This window comes from Notothenia rossii, assembly GCF_949606895.1.
Source record: "Notothenia rossii genome assembly, chromosome: 6".
In the NCBI taxonomy this organism is placed as follows: domain Eukaryota; kingdom Metazoa; phylum Chordata; class Actinopteri; order Perciformes; family Nototheniidae; genus Notothenia; species Notothenia rossii.
Genome location: NC_136909.1, coordinates 9,662,171 through 9,688,041, shown reverse-complemented (window position 1 = coordinate 9,688,041; position 25,871 = coordinate 9,662,171). Strand labels below are relative to the sequence as shown.

Genomic DNA, 25,871 nt, shown 5'->3' with positions numbered 1-25,871 from the left:
ATTAGGACTTTTACTTGCAATGGAGTATTTTAATACCATAGTATGTGTACTATTTAAAGGTTCACAGTACTTCTCCCAACATAATTCACTGTACTGAATGGCAGTGGGGTGACACTTCATAAAATTGCTGCATGCCAACACTCCTGGGAATTTTCTCAAGGACCCTGGACACAGCTGAGAGCCACTGCGTAAATGACAGTTCCCTTTGCTCTGCTTGATCGCAGCTACCCGCGCGCACACGCACACACACTTAGGCAACACACACGCGCACACATCCTCCTCCTCCTCAGGATCGGCTCTCGGTTGGTCCAGTCTTTATGCTCCCGTGTGCTGGTTGTGTGAATCCCTATTGGAGCTATAGGACGACGACAATGATGACAATGAAGACACACACAGGGGCTGAAACACATGACCGCTATCGATCCCAGATCAACGGGAGTGTGTGCTGTGTCGTTTTCTGCGCGGATCCGTAACAACTTCTGAGGTTAAGAATCGGCTATTTTCGTATTTTCCACGGATCTTTTCATTTAACCTATAAATGGATGTTCCTGAAAGGGAAAATCTGAGTTGAGGTGTTTCAGGGGTGTGTGTGTGTGAGTCATTTAACGGACCGTCGTGTTGCGTAAAGCTCTCCTGCTGCCAGTTTTGGAGAGTTGGAAAGCGAAGGGCTCCTCTTTGGATAGGATGAACAACTCAAAGAACCAAATGGTAAGATGTTGTTTCAAAAAGATTCAATGGAGTTTATGCTTGTGATGAAATGGAAAATGAAAGTCAGCTGTGACCGAGTTCAGGTCACACTTCGGGTTCATTTGTCACTATCAGATCACGCAGGCTGACAGATTTGGAGACATCTCATTGGATCTTCTATTGACTGTTTCAAGTCTACTCCGTTAACATGTTGTTTATTTTTGTTTGGAAAGACGCTACTGAAAACTCCGACATTTTAAAGTTGACGTGTTTATCTCTTAGGTGCATTCTTGGTTTGAACTAATGAAGACCTGTTTTAAATCCATCAAATATGATGATTAATTCGTCTTACAGCTACATTTAGCAGCCGATTTTATCAATAGAGTTCCAACTTTTAGAATCTGTTCACACTTAACGCTGGCAATGTTGATTTAATAATGGATGAACCCGTTTAAATGTGAATTTACCAGGCGAAAGTTGTTTAATTGTTGCGTAATATATGTGCCGAATTGCAGAGTGGTACATACAGATTTGGAAAATATGTTATGTCATTTTCTTAAAGTTAAGGATTTGCACTGATAATCACATTTTGTTTTAAAATGCATGATTTTTCAACGCAGTCTGGTTTTCCCAAATTGTCCATGATTGGCAGGTGTGCCCTTTTACATCAGGGGACAGGCACATTCCTATGGGACCACTGACCCATTTCAATAATGACACCTATTGATTGTGCCACCTTAAATAACTCACTCTCTTAGTGCTATGACAGTGGGTTGCTGGTTTCATTACTAGAGGGAGAGTTGCCTTCAATTGCATGTTGTCAGAATGCACATATCACCCGGCCTGCATGGTTGGAACAATGTGACACTGTGGAATATTGCTGCAATAATGACTTCCATCTCCCAGTCACCCCCTGTCTCCTCTCTTGTGAGTACATCTTTCCTGAACGCCTTGAATTGGCAGCACAAAAATAGCTACACTTAAACTGAAGACTGCAGAAAAGAAGACCTTTCCATGTGGGATTATTATGCATTTACAGTATACCACAGCAATAGATTGGTTTTCACATGTTTAGCTCAGAGTCGGTCATCATGCAGTCATATTTCTATTTCAAGAAGCAGTTTGCATTGCTTTCCACTAAAACACATGCATGCCAAACCACAGAAAAGTGCTGAAAAGAAATGTCAGCTAACAAAACATATTGACCTCAACACATTAAACCCTTAAGAACAGTGGTTAGATATCCTGAGTGTGTGTGACAAGCAGTTCACTTTCTCAGTTTGATCACATTTGCGGGACAAACGGGCAGCGCTGACCACTTCCTATAATCAACTTTTCTAAGATCTTTGAAACTCTACCCATGCGCAGATTAGCTAAACTGGCTGTAGCTCTGTCTGTTGATTGCCTTCCCTTTCCTTAATGACAGGCTGCTTCCTGATGTGAGAGAGAGAGCTCTGGCTGAGATTTAAGCCTCATGTTGATTTAAAAGGTCACCTGCATCAGCATCAGTCAGAGATTGAACAAGCGAGACAGATGTGATCTTTCCACTCCTGCACTTCTGTCTGTGTGTGTCTGTGTGTATGGTGCATGGAGATCTCAGAATGTGTGTGTGTGTGTGTGTGTTCATGTTTGCCCTACCACTGTGACAACCACAGCTGATCATTAGTAGTGAAAAGGTCACTGTTGTAACAATGCTCCTCCTCAGTGAGACAATATCATCCTCAACATCGTCTTCCCGATGCTTTTTAATGCAGCTTTTACTGTATTCATAATATGCTGTAGTTAAACCGGTCTTGTTTTACGGTAAATGCATTTCCACTTGTGCTTTTCATTGCGTTTGCAATTATACGAGTAAGGAGAAGAGTCAGCATCCTGTGTCAGTTCGCTGGCCAAGGAATCCTCCGGCCCGTAGCAATCAATAAGCACTTACTGCAGAGAAGCTTTCTGCAGTCATGTCTCTGTCCGTCCACCTAGATTTCTGTCTTTCTCCACATATCTATCTGGAGAGGCATCTCGAGTGTCTCCTCTGCTTCTATCTGTCTCCTCCTCCTCTTCCCTCCGCAGCCTTCGCTCACCTCTGCAGTCACGTGTGTTTTCACATCGCTCTGCCCTGCTCTTTGCCGCTGTGTGTTTGCAGCAGAGGTCATTCTGTTTGCTCTGCTGATATTGTCCGTTTCTTTTTCCCCGGAGCCAGATGCTGGCACTGAGATAGGTAGGGCTTCCTCAGCCTAGGAAACACAGGAGGAACTGGAAGTCATTACTCCGAGTACTGTACGCCATTACGGCAGCTGTGCAGGAGGAGGGAATTGGACTTTGTTTTGTGTGTGTGTCCTTGAACCAGTTGTCTAGGAGTAGTGTGAAAAATGAGCCACTTATACCTTGAGCCGCCACAGTATTGCCTTATCGCCCACCCAATTATAGATCCTTCAAATAACAACTATTCATACACTCTCTTCCCCTCATTGGCGGTTTCTAAATATGTCTCTTCCAGCTTTAGTCCTCCTCTTCTTCTTTCAGCTTCTAGCTTCATGATTCAACTTCAGTTCAAGTCTCTTCCTGACATGCCGTGGCAGAGCTCTCTCGGTAATGCTCTGTCCTATTACTCTCCTTTCAGAAGCAAGTGTTGTGGCAGGCTGAGTTCTCGATGGGTTTGTCCTGGCATGCCTAAAAACTGAAAGAGAAGAGAGGGGGTCCAAAGAAAGAGTGTGTCGCAGAGAGAAGACAAATCTGTGTGTTAATGGGACAGCATGTGTTTTTATGCATCGTTTACTTAATCAACCTCCCGTTAGGGCTGCTCGATTATGGCAAAAATCATAATCTCGATTATTTGGGTCCATAATTGTAATTGCGGTTATTCATTGACTTTGAAAACATCCATTTATTGTACTTTAAAACAAATACAAATAATAATTTGAACTTTTTAACTGTTGAATTATACGTTCAGGGTAATCAACTGAAAAACCAATACAAAATAAAATAAATTATACATTCATATCTACATTTAAATAAATAATATCAAAATAATAAATACCAATAAACAAGATCAACAAACATGTTGCTGTGAACTGTCACAACCTGAAAACTCCTTAACATATAGCCAACATTTTTGGTAAAACATATTCCACTCACTCCACTGGGTCAATAATTGATATCACGATTATTAAAAAACGATTATCCTTTGAAAACATGAATTTATTGGAGAAAAAACATTTGAACAGTATGTTTTTAACAGTTGATTACCCTGAACTTTAAGTATAATTCAACTATATATATATATATATATATATATATATATATATATATATATATATATATATATATAATATAATAATAACAATAATAAAATAATCGTTTTATTTCGATGAAGCTGTTTTCGTAATCGTTGCAAGCCATAATCGTAATCGCGATTCAAATGCGATTAATTGAGCAGCCCTACCTCCCATAACATATTGAGGGCGTCCAACAACATTGTCTCAAAACCCCAACCTTGTTCTGACCAGTGAATCGTGGCCATCAAAGATAGGCGGAGATACAGGGAACTTAATAAAGTATGCCTTAATGTTCCAAAAGTTCTATATTTTACTGCCTGTGCTGCAGCACCTCTTTTCACCCTCTGTCTGAAACCAGAGCCCAGTCTGCTCTGATCAGTTAGCTGTGCGGCTGTGTTGTGATTGGTCAACCGCTTAGAGATGTCCCGTACACCTTGTATCACGTACAAGGGTGTTGGAGCTTTATCCAATAGAAGTGTGAGTGTTACATAGTGATGTCACAATGTAACAGAAGTGAACAAAGGAGTCAAATGGAGGCGTTGCAGGCAGGGGGGGGGAGAGAAACTTCATCTGGAGAGAGAACACAGTGAGTTTAGCCTTTGCAGACCATGTACATGCACAAAAAACAATATAACACACAAAAAGCGTAATAGAACCCCTTTAACATGGGTCTTCCCTTTTATCTTGTCATATATGCCCTTGTTGATTTCACAACTGGAGCCTCTGTAATGTAAGACCAATGTGCGACTTGATCTAAAAATAAATTATTATTGTATCGTAACGTTTTCATGGCGTATCCTTATGATGCTGAATTGACTGGCTGAGGACAGGAGTTTGATGGCAAACAGAGGACAGGTAAACAGACAGGCGGACCATTAGAGAGGAGTGATGGCCTGGCGATGCAGAGGGAGATTGTGAAGGGATTGATGGTTATGGAGGAGAGCACTCTGTCCCGCAGACGGATAATCAGACAAGCGGCTAATGCAGAGCTGCTGGCAGCCGATCTCCATCAGAGCCTCGTCTATCTGTCATGTCTCCATGGCAGCAGATGCTGAGCTGTCACTCATGTATACTGTGCTGCTCGACAGGCTCCTGCTACCTGTTGTGTGTAAGTGAGCAAGTTATCCGCTTATTGTAACCACGCTGTCAATCTATGATTAGGTTATGTTTGTTTAGTGGAATTGCTCTTTTGAAGCCACAAAATCTGCCCACATTCACAAACTACATCTGTGGAAATATCTATCCTCCTCCCATGACCCCTATTAAAAGCTGACAAGGCTGAGTAGAATCGATATTAATAATACCATAGACATAGCTTTCAAACTCCCTCACACACACATCCACACACATGATTCGGCTCACATGACACCGCGCTGTTGGTTGGGGTTAAAGGATGCAGACAGAGGGGTGTGTGTGACGGAGGACAGAGAATAGCTTAGTAAGAGAATGTGAGAGGGGTGTGGTGCGAATCCATTTTCATTCCAACATGGTCTGCTGCTGTTCACAATGAAACACATTTACTTGGGTATTTGTGTGTGTGTGTGTGTGTGTGTGTGTGTGTGTGTGTGTGTGTGTGTGTGTGTGTGTGTGTGTGTGTGTGTGTGTGTGTGTGTGTGTGTGTGTGTGTGTGTGTGTGTGTGTGTGTGTGTGTGTGTGTGTGTGTGTGTGTGTGTGTGTGTGTGTGTGTGTGTGTGTGTGTGTGTGTGTGTGTGTGTGTAATGACTGACTGACTGAAGTAGAGCCTCCATAAATACCTCCACACTGAGCCGTGACTGTGTCGTTCCGCTCTGGAAAAACTTGACCGACATGTGCCGGTTCTGATATTTTTAGACCGACTGAGCCAGTATTTTTAAAGAATGCTTAACTCATGGAGGTCGATTTGTCTCAATATCGTTTGTGTGAATAGGGCCACAATCCTTGTATGCTGATCTGTGAATGTAAAACATCTTTCACAAATACAAATTTGAAAAAAATTGTGTGCAAATAGAAAACGAATCTCCAAATATACAATAAATAAAAAACCTTTCTAATATATTAAATTGATTTACAAGTGAACACCTAATATTTGTCTTACGACTGACAATCAGGAATATGTATACCCAGCTTTTATGCGTGGATTGGAAAGTTATTCATATTTATTTTAATCAGAATTTTCAAAGACAATATTATAATTGAGTATTTTGACCTACTTTTTAAAAATGTATTTCTTGGCTGCTTGAAACAGCATCTTAACCCACGAGGGACAGTGAACTACATTTAAGATCCACGACCAAATGAACATAATCAAAATAATTCATATTAACTACAGCTCAAAGAACACGGCTGAAGATAATATCCAATAAATATTTTCTGTTGATCAAATTGATCAATGGTATGATGACATGATCAGACGTACTTCAAAATTGGCTGTGTAATGGCTTAAAGGTAGGTGTAATTTATTTCAGAAACACTTTTTGTTATATTCCATGGAATGCATGGAATGCTCTTAACATCCTGAGCAATGAATATATTAAATGCTTTGACAATAGATACATAAAAAAATCTGTGGAAGCCGTGGCGCTGTAAAAAGCACGACCAATCATCTGAGCCGGCCCGGCTAAAATAACTGGAAGGCCTACCTGCCTGTCAGCCTTCCATCTCGTGCCCTCATTAGCCGCTTTCACACGAAGTACTTTGCCGCACTTAGTGCTGGCACTAAGTACCAATCGCGTTCACACCGGAATAAGTCCCTGAGGGAAGATTACGCAAATGAGCCACTGACGTCACTTCGTCTTCTTCTGCTTTGGGTTTACTGTCAGGCCGCAAACCACTTCACGGCGTATACTGCCACCCGAAGTCCCCGGCCGGAAGTCCCCGGAGTTGGGGACTGGCTTCAGTAGAAGCTGCTGGGACTCCCAGCAGCTTCTACTGAAGCCTTCCGAGTAAATCTCCAGAACGCCGACACCTCCTCACCTCCATTCTCTCTCCGTTGGTGCGCGGGGCTAATGCTAATAATGCTAATGCCACAAATACAATGGCGGCTTCACAAAACTTTCAGAGTTTTACGGGACGTGGTTTTCAATTCGCCCAGCCAATAGAAATTGGTACTTTTTTGGTACCACCTCTCTAGCAGGCACTAAAAATGGGGGTAAAAGTTCCCGGCACTAAGTACTCTTTTTGGTGTGAACGCGACATAAGGGGTACTAACGGAACTAAACTGGAAAAGTACGGGGGAAAAAGTACTCCGGTGTGAACGCGCCTATGGGTCATGTGCGCGTTCGTGTGTGTTGGAGGAGGGGCTCTGTAAGGAAGTCTGAAGGAAGTGGCAGATTTTTTCCGGTTGTGTACTTTCAAATTCTAGCGCACTCGAGCTGGTTTCTCCAAAATGACATACCCCACCTTTAAATGGTTTTTAGGTTTATTTTCCTTTGTAGATGAATGTTTCTAATTCCCTCACGGTTGAGGAAAGACAAATGGTGATTGATTGCAATTGTGTAAAAACAATGTGTGTTCTGTTCATGTCAGACTTTTTATGGTGCATTCAATGCCGGCAGATACAGTAGCAGCTGTACATTGTTCTGCTGTAGTTGAATAAATATGTCTTATTTATCTGTGCGGTATCAGTGTGTAGATATGTGATGGGGTTGTGAATGACAGAAGGTTGTGTATATGTAAATGTGGCTCCCCAAGTTGTTCTGGAGGACCGAGATAAGAACCACACACACACACACACACACACACACACACACACACACACACACACACACACACACACACACACACACACACACACACACACACACACACACACACACACACACACACATTTTCTGCAATTAATTACATTCCCTCTCTTCTCTGTTTGCTTCTCAAACTCACTTGCCCCTTCTCCCACTAACGCATCCCCTCACTGTCTCTCTCACCCATGCTTGTACACATCCTTGAATAAATGTACAGTTCATACACACACAGGGGCTCAAAGGGTTAATGTGAACCATTAGTAACTAGAGCAGGCTGTAAGTGCTTTAAAGTGCCAGAAGGGGTGTAACCAAAGTCACAGATTCAGGGACTGCGAGTGAATCTCCCCTTACATGTGTTCCCCATGACAATAATATGACTGTCATTAATCAGAGCATTGAAAAGAATACTGCTGTTTTATATGTCAGGTTTTAATTGATGGCAGCCATTAATAAATACCAAGGCTGTAAAGCTGTCCCTCAGATAAAGCAGTCTTACATTACAGATCAACTTTCAAGACTTTGTTTGATATTGTTTATGTCAAAGTGCAGTACATGAATAAGAATCCCCCAACTCACCCACACTGATTGGGGCGGTGACTTTCTAAATATACTCCATTGCATTGCCAATAAATACAAAAGAAAATATATATCAGTACTTAAGTGTTTTATGTAAGACAACTGAGTCATTCAAACTTAAAAAGGAAGACAATTTGAGATTAGCTAAGCGATTTAAAAAAAAAAAAAAAAAAAAAAAAAAAAAACAACCTGCCTTTCATTAAGCATATTCAGGCAGTAGTTTATAGCACAGTAATTAAACACATGACCACACACAACGCAGTGCAAAAATAAACTCTGAGCTAACTGGAAATGCTCCATTTGAGTTTAATGCACACAGGTAAGCTCACCCGGAATACTTTATGAACATATAGGATCACCTTCTGAATAAAGTGAACCAAAGAAAGTGAGAACCACAAAGCAAATTCCGCCCACTGAGAGCCTTTCTTGAACTTCTTCTTCGAGTCCGTAGCAATCTCAGATGTCTCAGATTTCTTAAACTAGAGACCATAATGATAACCTGGAAGATTATTGTTTCACTCGACACTTGTTTCCCTTTTCATTGTGAGCCCTGTGAAGTGTTGTAATGTGTGCATGTGCTTCGTAACTTTATTTAAACATGTTTCGTAACATTGTAATCCTACTATCATTATCACCATTTTTAATACACGTAGCAGTTATCTTATTACGTCTTTTTCAATCTGACTGTAAGGGAATACAGTCCCATGACATGTTCTCCGTTACCCCCCAACCCTACGTACAGTAGACCCTCCCTCTGGTCGTCCCTCATCTGTCCCCGTCTTGTTGTCCTGAGGGCAGAAGGCTGAGGTCAGATCAGTCATATCCGCCGTTCTTCAACTCGGCTCAGAAGTCCTGCAGCTTCATGAATATTATAATTAACCGCCTTCTCTCACCGGTCGATCGTTATTCAAGGACAGAGATACACACCGCATCACCGTGCCGCACCTCCCCTCCTCTAACGGTTCTCACGTGGGGGCAGCACATGTGATCATATATACACATTTGGCCATACATTCTAAATAAGGCAACCGTAATGAATAATAGAGAGCAATAAAAGCAGCTTCAACTGCTGAGCTTTTGGCTAGAAATGGGTCTTATAGAGCACAGTGGATATAAGAGAGAGACAGGCAGACATTTACATGGATTGCAAGAATTGATTAAGACAATAGAAGCTGTAAACAACTTTGTCTCTGTAAACAACTTTGTCTGATTGCTTTTATCTCTACAGGAGCCTAGTTGCAATACACATCATTGAATTATGGAGAGAGGACATAGAGAGGTGGACACGAACACAGAAACATACTGACCATCTGCACGGTGTAAACGCTTTGCTAGTGATGCTGCAAGTTTGAAAAAGAATGGCCTGAAGTATTGATATGGGAACTTTGATCAGTTTCATGTTTAATCTAACATTTCCAGATAGATTATGAATATTTCAAATCTCTTCCGCCTCCTTACAAGTTGCATGGCAGCTGGCAAGTTGGGCTGCACAAATTGGAATAAATAACAAAATTGCGACTATTTTGGTTTATATTGCAATTCTGGAAATGGAAATGGAAATAAATTAGGAAATGTTTATGTTGAATTATATTCACATTATCATGTAGAAATGTATTAAAATGGTCTTGGCAGACTTGAGGTCAGCACCACAGATACGCTGCTACACTAGATATACACCAGTCCATTTTATGATTTAAATACACTTTTGATGCAGGCAAACAACAAAACCATTGGAAGTAGGATCGTTAGAAACAAGTTTTATCACATGGCGATCATATGTAAAGGGTGTGTAAAAGCTCGTTGTGGCCCGTCAATGCTACACCACAAGAGAAGTGTCTTTTAAATCATAATCTACCAAGTTTAAAGAGCATCTTGCAGTGTGAAAAAAGGCTAAAACTGAGGAGAGTAAGGCACCTTCAGATTGAAACGCATTAATAGGGTCTTAACCCCACATGCCCTGCACTGATCTTCACCTCTCTCTGTGTGTGTAGTGTGGCACACAGAGAGAGTGGGGGGGAGGGGGGGGGGAGACAACAGGCAGGACAATTTGGCAGCTTTATTGCTAGTTAGGCCGGCTGAGCTAATTAGCCCCGATTTCCTCATCCTGATTCAGACAGGCAGGAAAGCCTCGGATTACTGAGACCAACATTTTCTGTGTGCCACTGAAACTGTGTGAGGCTGGTGAAACTGTTCCTCAGCGGGGGTGGGGGTGGGGGGGGGGGGGGGGGGTTCGGGTGCCTTTATTTGCCGAAGTCAACTAACAAGAGCTTTGCAAATGTGTACCAGTGTGTTGCACAGCGAGTGTGGAAGGGCTTGTGGTGGTGAGATAACGACAGCCTCCCCTCACCCCACTGGCGATGAAAGGGAGCTTAATTGTACGGAGCCCAGCAGGGATGCTACTCTCCATCGGGGGGGGGGGGGGCTGTGGCTCTGTGACCTCTTGGCCTCCCTTTGTCCCTTAAGCTGCTCCTCCTCTGACATTTGTCTTTCCAGATATTCGCCCCGTTCTGTCAAAATGCAGTGTTTGTGCTGCAGGGTTACATGTCAGTGGAATTTGTGTGCATGTGTGCAGCGTAGGAGTTGTTGCCTTTAAGTGTCACTGGGAAAACTGGAAACCATGTACACAACCAGGCCTGCTGACACTGTTCATTGTTTTTCTATTATTTCATAGTTTTTTTTCAGTTTTTGTATGTAGTGATTTAATCATAATTAAAGTAATTATTTAAGCTACTTTTTATGCTTTTAATTTGAGTGCAGCTTCATGCACATTGTGATTTGGGCTGGTTGATTCAGGGATGTGATGTTAGACAGGTGGAGGTTGGATTCTGCAGCAAAAAAGGGCAATCGTTTTTCATGCGGAAAAAGAGGTCAAATTAATTGGATTGTTGGAATAAAATGCACAAACCACATTGTTGCCTGGACATTGGATGTATCCCTGCAGCCTGTAGCAGTTTGAATTGTGTGTTTGTGTTTTGATGTATTTGTTTTTAGTTTAAGTACAAGTTACTGCTGTAAGTCACAGGCAGACATGTGAAAAAGCCTGCAAACATTTGGGCTGTACGCATGGCGGAGATCGAATCTGAAGCCTGTCGTGTTCCCTCCCCTCCTCCCCTCCTCCCTCTCCTCACCCACACCCACCAGAGGTGTGAGGTAGCTTGTCATACTGAGAGCTGTCAGTCAACATGACACATACGCACACAGAGAGGTTCTTGGAAGAGAGGTGGACGGAGGTGATCTCTGGGCCCATAGATCTCGGCCTCCGTTACGGGTAATATAGCACTAAAAACATTGCACAGGAAGCAGGGGAATATATGTAATTTATGTAGCTAGTTTGTCTGTCTCTGTTTCCTAGTTTTATTCTTAAAAAATGTTCCCCTTTCCCCATGTCTGTTGCTGATTGTGTGCACCTGGTGCCCTGTGTTGTCTCCTCCCCCCTCACCTATGTCTTGTCAGTTGATTAGGGTGTGTGTGTGTATTTAGGCTCTGTTTCCCTGTCTGTTAGTGGGCTGGTGTGTATGAGATCCTTGTGCCTGGTGACTGTGCGCACAAGATTGAGGCCGTGTCCTGTGCTCAAGTTTAATAAATGCCCACACCAGGTTATATTTTTGGATATATATTTTTTTATATATTCAGTCCCTCACAGCAACACGACCGACTTCCCTTCACAGAATAACACTCTCTTCAGACCGTCACTATATGTGCTAGAAAAAGACATGTAAAGTCAGCCAAGAGTAGATTACAATGTCCCGTCAATGCTTTTTGCTTCGTGTGTATCTTTTAATATCATTAAACCCACTTTACTCTATCTCCCCACGCACCAGCAGACTGTTCTCATTGAGAGAGATCGCAGCAGGCTTTGATCAGGAGCTTAGAAAGACCTGCTTCATACCCGTGCCTGTCCTAAACCCTCTTGCTCTGTACGGGCTTCTGGCTTACAGGAAAAGCCATCTAATCAGTTAATAATACAGTATCGACTGGTGTAATAGTCCGTGGTTGTGCTCCAGGCCTGCGGTGCACAACACCCTGCCAGTAAAGTTCACTGATGAAGTTACCGTATGCTGTGTGTGTGATTCTTAATTCATTAAATGCCTCGTTCAGCTCCAGACAGTCGGCCAATTACTCTCATTAGGGATTCTCCATTACGGCTTGATTGGGAAAGGAAGCTGGAGACCGCTCTCGCCCTTCTCTGTCTCCTTTCTCATCAGAAGTCATAGATTTCTGCACCTAAAAACTGCCAGAACAGCTCAAAAATGCAATTATTTCTATCACAGGTTTAAAACAGAGTGCCTGTTACGGGGGCTTTCGATACTGAAGAATGTAATATCGTGTTGTATTTGAACTCCACAAGTCAGGGTTGATTTACTCTCCAGTTTTTTGGAGTTGAGACCTTAAATGCAGCCCAGTTTGTTCCTTAAGAGGTGAGATGGAAGAGGAACAGGAGGGGGTCCTGCTGTTAACAGTGTGTGTGCTGTTGTTATTCATAATAAACTACCCTGAAGTTGAAATGTATCCTTTTTTTCCAACCCACAGTTATTTATGAGTGTGCTCTGGAAACTGTGTGCAGTGTTTCATAAATCTATACACTCCAGACGTGTTGAGAGACCACACACAGTCATGCAGGAGATATACTGTACAGCCAGGTGCTCACACTCTTCCTGTTATTATCACCTACACATCGCCTTTAAATTAGTTGCTGCTTCTCCCGGGTCCCACTCTGCTACTATATGATAATGCCGACCCGGTGTATTAGGCTGAGTGTGCAGAGCCGTGTAAGAGCCATCAAGCTTTAGTGAGCCCATAAATTGCTGAAGTGATCACTACTTGGCAGACTCTAAGCTCCCCGTGCTCCCTCGTAGCTCTAAACAATTTGTTTTATAGCCTAAAATGCACTCCTCAGTTGCTCTCCTTAGTGCCTTCCGCCAAAAGAACAATGCACTTGCAACAGAAATGTGCGCACACACAGATTCCCTTGCATGCACTTGTTTGCGTGCATATTCTGTCATATCCTCCTGCCTGTATAGAAAACACCATTTAGGACCCATGCATATTATTTCTCTGTTTAGCGCGTTGTGCTCCGGCTCCGCCCTGTGCGCTGGGTCCCAGCTGCACTGAAACACACTGGCTTTGTGTGAGAACAGCTGGCTGCAAAGTCATTTGGACACACGCTCGCACACACAAGCACATGTGCACAACAAGCACTCGCACAGTTTTCCAGGCAAGCAGAGCCGAATCAGTCTCTATTGTAAGCAAATAAATGTAAGATTATTGGTAAGACCATGGCTGAAACTCTAGAGGAACACCTCAATAATGACATCAGCATGTTGGCACCTACACCGGCGCACACAGGCACATGTTGCCGTGTGAGAGTGTGTGTTAAGTCTGTCCTGGCACTGAACACACTGCTCTGAGGCCAGACTTGCTGTCGTAAAAGGCGAATTGAAACACTCCACCCAGTTACTGTTTCTCTCCACCCTCCCTTCCTCCTCTCTTTCTGTATTCTCTGACCAGTACCAGTTCCCTTCACTGTTGTTGTGCCCAGCAGCAGCTGGACTCCCAGACACTGTAGGGACGTTGTTTGATGAATTAGATCATTGTTTTAGAGCGGGTTGCCTGTTTTCGCCCTGATATTCACGCAATGTGTTGGATCTCCATGGCTATGTCGTTGGAAGAAGTATTCCGCTTTTTCTCTTCAATCAAATGTTAACTTAAAGTCTGGCATTCAAAATTACTAAAGTACTGGCATCCAAATATACTGAGGTACAACCAATAAAAGTAGTATTTATGCAGAATGGCCATTTTAGAAATACATTTTATTATATATTTGGATTATAATTTTTGATGCATTCATTTGATAATAATCATTTACATTTTGGAGCCGGTAGAGGAGCTGACTTTACTGACTCCAGGCATCTTAATCTATAACATTATAATTGATAAAAGATTTACATGTTATATTGATTTATATGAAACGGTAAAGTAAATAATCTTGTCAAATAAATGTAGTGATTTGGAAGTAGGGCTGCTCAATTAATCGTATTTTAATCTTGATTACGATTATGGCTTGCAACGATTACGAAAACAACGTAATAGAAATAAAACGATAATTTTTTTATTATTATAATAATAATTTCTTTTTTTGGATTCATTTTTTTTTTATTGTTTTTTCAGTTGAGTTATAGTTAAAGTTCAGGGTAATCAACTGTTAAAAACATACTATTCACATTTTTTTCTCCAATAAATTGATGTTTTCAAAGTAAATGGATAATCGTTTTTAATAATCGTGATATCAGTTATTGACCCAAATATTTGAGATTATGATTTTTGCCATAATCGAGCAGCCCTAGTTTCGAGAAAAACATATTTAAGAGATGACATGAGCAGCCCTACCAGCATTTGCCATGGTGGCCAAAACATTTTTATTTGGTCTTAAATTGTAGTTCAACATTTATTTCCTGTACTGCTGACGGTGGGCCAGCCTTTAATGTTTAACTGAGTGGAATATGTTGAATATGTTTTACCAAAAATGTTGGCTATATGTTAAGGAGTTTTCAAGTTGTGACAGTTCACTGCAACATGTTTGTTGATCTTGTGTATTGGTATTTATTATTTTGATATTATTTATTTAAATGTCGATATGAATGTATAATTTATTTTATTTTATTTTGTATTGGTTTTTCAGTTGATTACCCTGAACGTATAATTCAACAGTTAAAAAGTTTAAATTATTATTTGTTTTAAAGTACAATAAATGGATGCTTTCAAAGTCAATGAATAATCGCATTTAATAATCGCAATTACAATTATTGACCCAAATAATCGAGATTATGATTTTTGCCATAATCAAGCAGCCCTATTAGAAAGTACAATGCTTCCAAATGTTAGTGGAGTAGAAGTATGAAGTAGGATCAAATGGAAATACTAAAGTAAAATGCAAGTACTTAAATATAGAACTGTCCAGCAATTTCTTTTAATCTGTGCTTTTTGAAGTGTCTGAGGGCATGAGTGACTTTCTCCCCTCACATCCCATAATTATCTCACAACTTCATCCTTACATTTATATTCTATCCATTCGTTCCTCTACTTGTATCTTCATTCTCACTTTTCATTTTCTCTCATCCTCTAACCCTCTCTCAGCTTATTTGCCATTGATTTTTTCTTTCTCTATCCATTTAACTCAAACTCTTTCTTGCACTCTCGACCTCTCCATCCTCTGGGTGTCTGAGAGAGAGAGTGAGAGGGAGGGAAAGTAGCGGAAGAGGTTGGAAAGGAAGGCGAGGCACATAGTTGTGGCTAGCTAATTGAAAGCCGGCAGTTTGGTCAGAGAAGTCCCGACGCATTGGGAGTGGTCAGGAATGTGTGTGTGTGTGTGTGTGTGTGTGTGTGTGTGTGTGTGTGTGTGTGTGTGTGTGTGTGTGTGTGTGTGTGTGTGTGTGTGTGTGTGTGTGTGTGTGTGTGTGTGTGTGTGTGTGTGTGTGTGTGTGTGTGTGTGTGTGTGTGTGTGTGTGTGTGTGTGTGTGTGTGTGTGTGTGTGTGTGTGTGTGTGTGTGTGTGTGTGTGATTTGGCCAGACTTTTCCCTCTGTGTCAGGGTGTGTTTGAGTCCTGCTGTTGTTGTTCTCTACAGTTATCCTCTTTCACTCCATCCCTCCAACAAGTTTATGTTCAAGCCAGTCAGCTGCAGGCAGATTGAAAAGAAGAACAACCTCAGATTCAGCAAATAAGAAAAGGTGCCATGGTTTTATAGTGGTTCGAGGAACTAGCCTTTAGCTGCAGGATGCATTATCAGAGCAACATGTTGAAAGGTGCAGCATGCCATAGAGTGGTGCAGGAATGAGTCCTAAAACCGGGGAATTAGCATTGTATCACTTCCCTTTTCTCTAAGTCAACAGCTTCCGAACGTGTTGTTGTTTAGAGGCAGGGACGTCCCTGGCCAACATGAGGCCCCGCGCAAAGTTATATAATGAGGCCCTCTGCGCATACGTGCCCTGCATTATCGGCTCAGTTGAGGCCCCCTCCGCAAGGTGAGGCCTCACGCAGTCTGCATGATCGGCCTGTAGGGAGGAACGGCCCTGTTAAGAGGCCTAGAAAAAGGTCAGCTGTTAACACAAGCTGAGGAAAATAAATACCCCACTGATGAACGTCTGATGCTTCTCTGTGTCTCAAAAACTAAGTTTGCTTACAAGTGACTAAATGAGACCACTAAACGTCATCACTCCAAACAATTAGCCGCCTTTAGCTTAGCGATGGCGACGTGTAGTCTTGTGACCATGATGTTGTTCCTTTATAGCCTCACGTTAGCTTTTTACTAAGTCATAAAGTGGTGGTAATATGTGGAGATTATCCTGCTGAACAAAACATGTACTGTAAGCATCATAAAGGTTTGTTTGATACAGAGCTTATTTTCTGCAATGTAACGAAATCCAATTGAAAAATCGGATTGCTTTTTGTCGAGTGTAGCCTAGCAACACTCATCCCTGCACCACCCTATTGTACACAGCCGGCGTACATCCTCATTTCTGTGTTAAACCTCACCCTGTGGACCGAGCCCGAGCTGCAGCCGTCTGGTCTGCTCAGGGATAGAGGTCAGAGGTCGAGGGGTCAGTGTGCAGTACAGGGAAGCCTACTCATGCAGAACAACACATCGTAAACAAGCCATTACACACCATCTGCAGCGGCGTCAAATCCCCAAACCAGCATGTGTGTGTGTGTGTGTGTTTGTGTAGCTGTGTGTGTTGGTGGTGTCACTGAGATCACACCCAAAGAAACACAAGTGAGGATCAACACACACACACAGACAGACGGGGACAGAGAGGTGACAGGAAGTGACCATCTGGTCTCCACTGAGGCATCAAATGACCTGCTGAAAGGTTGCATTGGCATTATGCATGTGCTGTGTGTCATACAGAGGGGGTTAGAACATGTATTAGTGTGTGAAGCGGGGCTGGGCATTATAGCCACATCATACATCCTGATACAGGGCGTTTATCACAATATAACGTATATATAATATATGTAAATTAGAGAAGTAAATTGTGTAGATTATGAATTATCCACAGTTTTAAAACCCATTTTTATGTGTGAATTAAATAATTGATAAGGTCCTGGATTTTTTCTCAGATTGTGATGAACCTCAGTGCAAAATTAACATAATAGTTTAAAGTGAAAATAAAGAGAAATAAATACATATTTCCAGTTATACATTGGCAATATTTGCATGCAACCAAATACAAAGCAATCAGATTAAGACAATCATTTAATTTTACTACACTTTTTTTGGGTTTAGGCACGCAGATTTGAAAACATTTGCTGAATAGATTAAGGAAACCCTGCACACTGCTGTTGAACACTACTCACCATTTATTTTAACCAACATTTGGGTTCCAAGTCGACTGTACACATCATTCTCCATCTTTTTTGGGCATGCTGCTGTACTGAAGCTTAAAGGTTGGAGAAGCTTGTGACCAAAAGGTTGCCAGCTGGAGTATCACATGAATAATGATACAAAATTAAAACTGCCTCTTTCTGAGAGTTCAATAATATCTGGTGTTATTTTGTTCCATAACATCTTGATGTACGGTTCCATCAGGATATAATCCAATGGAAGACGTGTTTATATTGGATAATCTCTCTAATTCAAATATCACTATTGACTATTACTGCTTCATACAACTATGCTTTACTTGTGTTGTCTTGCTTGACGACACCTAAGCATGTGGACATTGGTTGCTCTGTGATTATGGACCGACCCGCTCCACCATCTGTATTTATCTAACTAGAAAACGTAAGAAGAACACTATGGGCTGAGTATGCGCTTACTGTCCTTAAACATCATGCTAGGAATCTGTATTCTGTCATATCCATCTTTCAAAGTTAATTGCCTAAGTAATTAAGAAGTTTTCCGTCTTAAGCCGTTACTGTCTAGTTTGGAAAGTCGCTATCTCTCCCCATTATTTCCACGCCTGCTCATTTACATTTGCTTCATGCTTCTTTACCTCGGCAGCAGATTTGCTGATAATGAACCCATCGCCTCTCTCTCTGATGCCAAACACTCTCTCTTCATTTCCTCATGGCCTCCTCTCTTTTGCCAACACTTTTTATACTTTCCCATCATTATTGTCTTCTCTTGAAAGTCCAGCACCTGATACCACCTTACACACCATTCCTTCTTCCTTTTCTCCCACTTCCTGTTTTTGTCTCTTTCTTTTCTCCCAACTGCCTCTCACACTCAGACCTTGCGCCCTGTCAGCCCATGTCTCCTTTTATTCTTCTCTTTCCCTCGAGTCTCCTCTTGTTTTCTAAGACGGCACCGCCTCGCCTCTGTGTTGCTGCTTGATACCCAGCATGCACGTCGCCAATCCACCCTTCCTTCACCCTGTCTCTGGCTGCCGTCCACACTCAGAGACAAGCAGCCCTTCTGGCAATGCCCACTGGTCAAACACCTGCCACTCTTTACACACTGAGGAAATCAATGTGACCACATCTGCAAGGTTATAGAGTTATATATGCCTGTGTGATAGATAATGAAATGAAAATGGGTTCGTCCTCTATTCTAGACATGTGTGTTGCCTATTGTTGCTTAGTGTATTCACCTTTTTTTTTGTCATATATTTTGTATTGACATTTTGCAGCAAAAAATTACACTTTTTCAAGACATAGTAATTGTACATCTTACATTTGCCTGTCCGAAATGCCTTTTTCTTTTTTTACACAAAGATCAAATAAAAACAGTAAAAAGTACGAACATTAGGGAGTGATCAGGACTTCACAGTAAAATCATACGTTTGTAAAAAATAAAATCTGGCCTATGAGGTTTTACGAAATCAGTCCACTTTGTCCATCGTGACACAAATAGTTCCAGTTTGTGATTGACAGATGATGTTATCCTCTCCATTTTGTAAATATCCATTGTAATGTCCATCCATGCGTTTAAAGTTTGGCTATCTGGTGATAACCACAACGTAAGAGATTTTTTACTTGCCACCAGCAACAGATTTAATAAATATTTGTCTTTTTTTAGTCCATTCTTCAGGTATGAGTCCAAAAAACTAAGTATTACTCTCCATGGGAACATGACCTTTGAAAATAACTTGTAAGGCCTTATGTATGTCTTACAAGTTAGAACTAATCCCCCACTTCAAGTATCTTGGAGTCATAATGGACTCGAACTTGACTTTTAAGAAACATATTAAGAAAGTATCCAATACCATTAAATTCAGCTTGCAATATTTTAAACAAATTAGACCTTTCTTATCTGTCAGTGTCAATGCTGCAAAGTCATACCTCCACTGTTTGATTCTATCTGTTGGACAAAATACAAGTTGTTTACGGGTTGTTTTAATGCACTATGTGTGACTCTGCACTGCGTATGACCTTGCAGCTGCCTCTTCTAATGATAGGAGGAAGCAGGGGATTTCAGGTTGTTGATATTTATGAGAAGACACTTGTTGTCTCCTAAATATCTCACTTCTATGAGGCGTGAAGGAAGTGCGTGAGTCTTTCCGACACCTGCAGATGATATTAGCGCCATCTCGATTTATGACTTTGTTGTTATCTCCGTGTTTTGGACTGTATAAGCCTGATGTTTTCTCCTGCTCCGTTGAGCAGCATACCCCATGTGTGTGAGTCAACCCATATCCTTTGTATGTGATTTAACTCTGCTCCTTCTTGCAAGAATACATTAGTACCTGATTATTGATTCTCAACCTGGTGTCGAGCGATATTTTCCTAACACTATCCCACATTGAACACTGTTTGACAAACTGGTCGTTTGCTTGTGCCACAAACCTTAAACCGATAGAACAGCTGTACAAGAGAGCTATCAAGGTGTTTGACAGAAAGCCAAATTCATACCACCACTGTACCATCCTTGAAAAACACAATTTCTTGAGTTTTGACAATTTTAAGTCTTTTAAAAGTATGTGGTTTTTTTATACATTTTTACATGGACTGCCCCCCCCCCCCCCCCCTTAGGGGAATTCATCCACAACAAACACACTGGAAGCTGCACTAGGTCAGAAACCAGAGGAGACTGTGAAGTCCACCACAGACGGACCACTTTTGGACAAAATGTCCTCTCCGTTAAAGGCAGCTCTTTCTGGAATAGCCTCCCAACTGAGATACTGGATTGTCCCACTCTCAATATTTTTAAAGGTCAACTCAAAGAATGGTTGAGAAACAAACAGACGTGTAATCACCGCTAAATGCACTTTAACACAGGGGTATCTCCTCTTGCACTTTATGCATCTCTTGTATCTTCTCTTGCACTTAATGTCGTTTCTGATATAGTGTACTGCCATGTGGTAAATACGTGTGTGTGCTGCTCTTGCTCTTTTGCATATCATGTATTTATTTTTTGCTATGTCTATAAATGTCATGTTCTTATATGTTGTATGTCAGGGACTACGGATGGAAATGAGCTCAAAGCTAAAATCCGGCGTATTTACACTTGAAGCATTATTTGTCTAAAGTGTTCATTAATGAGCATTGTCCCCATTCAAATAAACAATTAAATGAAATAAATGTATGTGTCTCCAAAAGACCTCAATAACAGGGCAGTCCCAGAAAACATGATAATGATTTGCATTTGAATTTCCATATTTTCTCCAGCCGTCTGGGGAGTGGCAACCATAATGAGACTTCTGAGAGAGTTTTATCAAATATATTTTCAGGCTTTTCCAATAAAACTGCCTCCAGTTGTGTGAACTGGTACATTCCCTCTGATATTTCCATATTGTTGTCCTATGTGTATTAATCTTTAACTCTGTGACTGGTTGTGTCAGATTGTTAGTGCTCTGCTAACCCGACACGCAGCCAGACGTGTGGATTAGAGTCAGATTCAGGCGCTCGTCTTCTATTCTGAGATTCCCCATAAGGAGAAGCCTGTTAATTTAGCTGCTATAAATACTGGACCTCCTCCTAGCAGGTCACTCCCAGACCTGACGTGTGTGTGTGTGTGTGTGTGTGTGTGTGTGTGTGTGTGTGTGTGTGTGTGTGTGTGTGTGTGTGTGTGTGTGTGTGTGTGTGTGTGTGTGTGTGTGTGTGTGTGTGTGTGTGTGTGTGTGTGTGTGTGTGTGTGTGTGTGTGTGTGTGTGTGTGTGTGTGTGTGTGTGTGTGTGTGTGTGTGTGTGTGTGTGTGTGTGTGTGTGTGTGTGTGTGTGTGTGTGTGTGTGTGTGTGTGTGTGTGTGTGTGTGTGTGTGTGTGTGTGTGTGTGAGAGAGATATATATTCTTCATAATGACTAGCCTCCCGCTCAGTGGGGCATGGAGCATGGCTTGTGGTGCCACAGTGACAATGACATTTGGACACAGCCAGAGCTGGCTTTCTCGTTTCTTTCTTTATCCTCAATTTACTGAAGGCTTTGTGAAAAATATAGACTGAAAAACAGCTGATCTTGACATTTGAGATGTATTTTTTCTACACATGTAATATAATTCATGTCATAGTAATTCATTTCAACATTTAATTTGTTATCATTATTATTGTCAATTAATCAACTCATCAAAAAAAGTAGTGGTATTAGTATATTTCTTTATATGCATTGTTATATTGCATACACTAGATATCCATCATTTCATTGGTAATATGAATATATTTGCTATCTTCTTATCTTTAATTCAAGTGCAATGCCTTGTTTAAATACAAAACGATTTCCCAATTTGTGAAAAATAAATTATACTCACCTTATCTCATCTAAAGAAACTGTGTATTAGATATCTAGAAAAGACCCTCTTAGAATATCAGTTAAGTATTCACTGCATACAAATCAACATACATGTCTGCTTTGAATGTGAATGAATCATTCTCTCTCGCGGAAACAGACACTCCAATGAATTAAAAACAACTTGGCCAATAAACTCTCATAAACAAACACTTGATCTGTAAAATAAATGCTCCACTTTGCAGACATCCAGCAGTTATCTGCCATCCATCTTTGTAGACGCTGTAATTCTATCTCCTTTGTCCCGCAGTCAAGAATGTAATTGGTTTTCAGTCAGTGAAAGGTTTTTTTAATGGCAGGCTTATTTGTGTAGCTACATTGTGTTCAACAGCCACAGTTTACATTTTACACGACTCTAGACTGATCATTATCTTCATCAGTATAAGTACCCTCAATCATGCTCTCATTTGGTCTGATAATTCCTCACTCTGGCTGTGTTTCTGTGGAGAAATCTGTTAAGTTATGCATGCCAGACACATTACTAACAATGTGTTTAGGTTTGAAAGAATAGATTTAAAGAGGACATATGTGGCTTCGTTTCAAGTTCACATTTGTTTGTTCTGCCTCTACTGTGACATGTCTCCATGCTTTAATGTTCAAAAAGCTCTTTATTTTTCTCATACTGCCTGTGCTGCAGCACCTCTTTTCACCCTCTGTCTGAAACCAGAGCCTATTCTGTTCTGATTGGTTAGCTGGCCGGCTCTGTTGTGATTGGTCAACCGCTTAGAGATGTCCCACCCTTAGCTTATCACATACAATGTGTAGCCAATAGAAGCGCAAGAGTTACACAGAGATGTGTGCCTTTGCAAACCATTTACATGCACACAAATCTATACAACACACTAGAGGAAAGGGACAACTGCAAAAGCACAACAGGGCCCCTTTAATGTGTGATTTTCTGCTCTTAGCGTTCACCTCCATGCAGAGCGAGGGTGGTTATATATTCCAAGAAGTAAGTTCCAACACTTTGGTTAATCGGAAGCAACACAAGTGAAGAGCACTGTGTCGAGGCGAAAATCTGCTTCCAAATGTGGAATTTAATGTTCAAACTGCATTCATTTCTCTCCCACTGTGCCTCTGTGGGACAAAGAGATGGACTGGTGCTAACAAAGGGACAGGTAGAAAGGAGAAAGGGGGGTCTGAGGGAGAAGAAAGGAAAGCCGATGGAGGAGGGTGAAGTGGAACGGATGGAGTGAGAGAGAAAAGGGGGAAGAAAATGAGCACTGAAAGTATAAAAGCTTAAATCAAAAGAATAAAAAATTCCTAAGAATCAGGCAGAGACATCGAGTTAGAGGAGAGGGAGAGGGATTAGAGGTGGAGAATGTGCATGTATCAGGCAGAGAGGGGAGAGAATAGAAGGGCAAAAGGAGCATTAGAAATCATTTGTGGGGAAAATGTGAGCTTGTTATCGTATCACTGAAGACGAGGAGGAGCACACACACTCCAGCGGTAGGGCAGATGCTGCACGGCATTTGATCATTTGCTCATTATAACCACAAAGTAACAGACCCTGAAAGACGACCGTACTGATCAATATTCCTGAGCCCTAGGCAATGAATGTGCAAATGAACAATTCAAAAGCTTGAGGAAGAGCAAAGGCACCAACACTCAAGGTCAACTGGGCTCTGCTGCTGCTTGGTCTTTGTTTGATTCTTGGATCCCTTTCGTGCTCTCTCATCCCTCTCAGCTCTCACGATGCTTCACTGTCTACTGTTTTGAGTTCAAGCAGACAGTGTTTGTGCTCTGCTGGCAGACTCAAGAGGGGCTTAGAGATTTGTTTAAACCCTGGACAGAGTTCCCAGAGGCAGAGCCAGACCGATTGAGGAACCTTTACAGTCTGCATGTGTTTAGGTTTGTGAGTGTGTGCATGTGTCCACAATGTGTGTGTGTACTACACCAAGCATACAGAGTGCAATCTGCCCCACATAAGCCAGGTCAAATTGAGTTTAATCATATTTTATCCTCGTCTTTGAGAAAGCAGTTAGATGAAAGGGACCGCGGCTCGATGTGTGAGCCTGGAGTCTCTCATTTGGGCTGCAGGCGTTCATGTTCTACAGCTTCATTTTTTATTCTCGCACTTGAGGTGTGTGTGTGTGTGTGTGTGTGTGTGTGTGTGTGTGTGTGTGTGTGTGTGTGTGTGTGTGTGTGTGTGTGTGTGTGTGTGTGTGTGTGTGTGTGTGTGTGTGTGTGTGTGTGTGTGTGTGTGTGTGTGTGTGTGTGTGTGTGTGTGTGTGTGTGTGTGAGAAAATTAAGTTTGCACTAAATGATTCAGCATCTATGAGTCTGCTCAGCGAGGGTGGGCTCCTGGGTGAGAGGGCAAAAGGACATGTGTTTAAATACTGTCCAAAACACTATTGACACACTCACACACTCACACACACACACACACACACACACACACACGCACCTCTGAACACAGAGTGCTGAGTGCTTTCCGAGACACACCTCACTAATGTGTCCCCGAGAAACCTGTAATATACTCCAGTCTCACACTCTTGATGTCTTTTTCTCGACATAGCGAGAAGCCATGCCTATACTCCCATTGCACTTCTCTTATTATGTCTTTCTCCATTGGTCAAACACATCAACATCATTATCCATAATTTACATTTCTTTACGATTGCTTGATTTTGAAAACAGTGCTGTGTGTAGTGTTTTGCAAAAAGTGTGCTTAGATCTGGTATTTGTTTTTGCTCCCTAAATGTCATATTCAATAGTTGTGCTTTGTGATTTCAGTGTGTATGTAATTGATATTAAACCTCACTTTTCCCCCTTCTCCACCATCTCTCTTCCTTGCAGGACAGCGACATCCAGAAAAAGATTGACCATGAGATCCGGATGCGGGACGGGGCCTGCAAGCTGCTGGCCGCCTGCTCTCAGAAGGACCAGGCGCTGGAGGCGTCCAAGAGCCTGCAGACCTGCAGCACTCGCATCATGGCCTACATGACGGAGCTGCAGAGGATGAAGGAGGCGCAGATCATGCAGAAGGTCACGCGGAGGTCGTCGGATGCAGGGCCGATGGACGATAGACACCCGTGCAAGGGAAAAGTAGCCATCTCAGGCGAGTAAAACCTTACATTAAAGGTCACCTATTATGCAAAATCCACTTCTTTTCTTCTTTTTTTTAATCTTTTTTTTATTGAGTCAGGCACAATGAGTTTACATTTATACAGTCAATATCTTATTTATTTTTCCTTTCCCCCCCTCCCGGTCCTAGCTAGTAAATTAAATAACTAAATAAATAGATACATGTATAGGTAAAAGTAAAGTAATGTAGAAGATAATATTAAAAGAAAATTAATAGATAAGGAAATAAAGAGTACTGTAGTACGTACATACATACATGTATACAAAGACAGAATTTTTTTTTTTTTTAAATCCACTTGTTCATGTCTTTTCTACATAACCATGTGTCCCCTCTGTGGAAAGAGATTCTGAAAGTTTCAGGAACAAATATTCTCTCTCTTTTTGTCCTGATCCATTTATATAAAAACCTGTCTGAAAATGAGCTGATCAGATTTTGGCCACTTTATGATGTCATAATGTTGTTTTGGCTTGTGTAACCATTAGCCAATCAGCAACCAAGGTAACCCCCCCACCCACACACACCTTATCCCCTGAATCTCCTCCTAGAGCACCATTGTGTTCTTTTTAACCAAATGTCTCTCAGAGGGGCGTGAGGAGGGGCTCCTTATTTTCATCTAAAGTAACAGACAGAGAATCAGCACTTTGGAAACAGGGCTGAAACAGAGGGGATTATGGGATGCTGCAATGATCTGTTTGGTGTTTCAGCCAATCAGAGACAGACTCTGGATATAGCTGAGACCTATAATGTATTGATGAAAAACAGTATAACAGGGGACCTTTAATGTATTTATTTGGTATATTTCCACATGGACCAGCTG

At 41.6% G+C, this 25,871-nt stretch overlaps 1 protein-coding gene across 1 annotated transcript in view; it reads left to right on the top strand.

Annotated features, from left to right (window-relative positions):
- Nucleotides 1-302: 302 nt before the first annotated feature.
- rtkna (rhotekin a) overlaps nt 303-25,871 on the top strand; it is a 37,592-nt gene continuing 12,023 nt past the window's right edge. The window contains exons 1-2 of the mRNA XM_079689088.1: nt 303-708; nt 24,766-25,027. Coding sequence (XP_079545214.1) covers nt 685-708; nt 24,766-25,027 — 286 coding nt within the window. The 5' untranslated portion in view covers nt 303-684. The remainder of the gene's footprint in view (nt 709-24,765; nt 25,028-25,871) is intronic.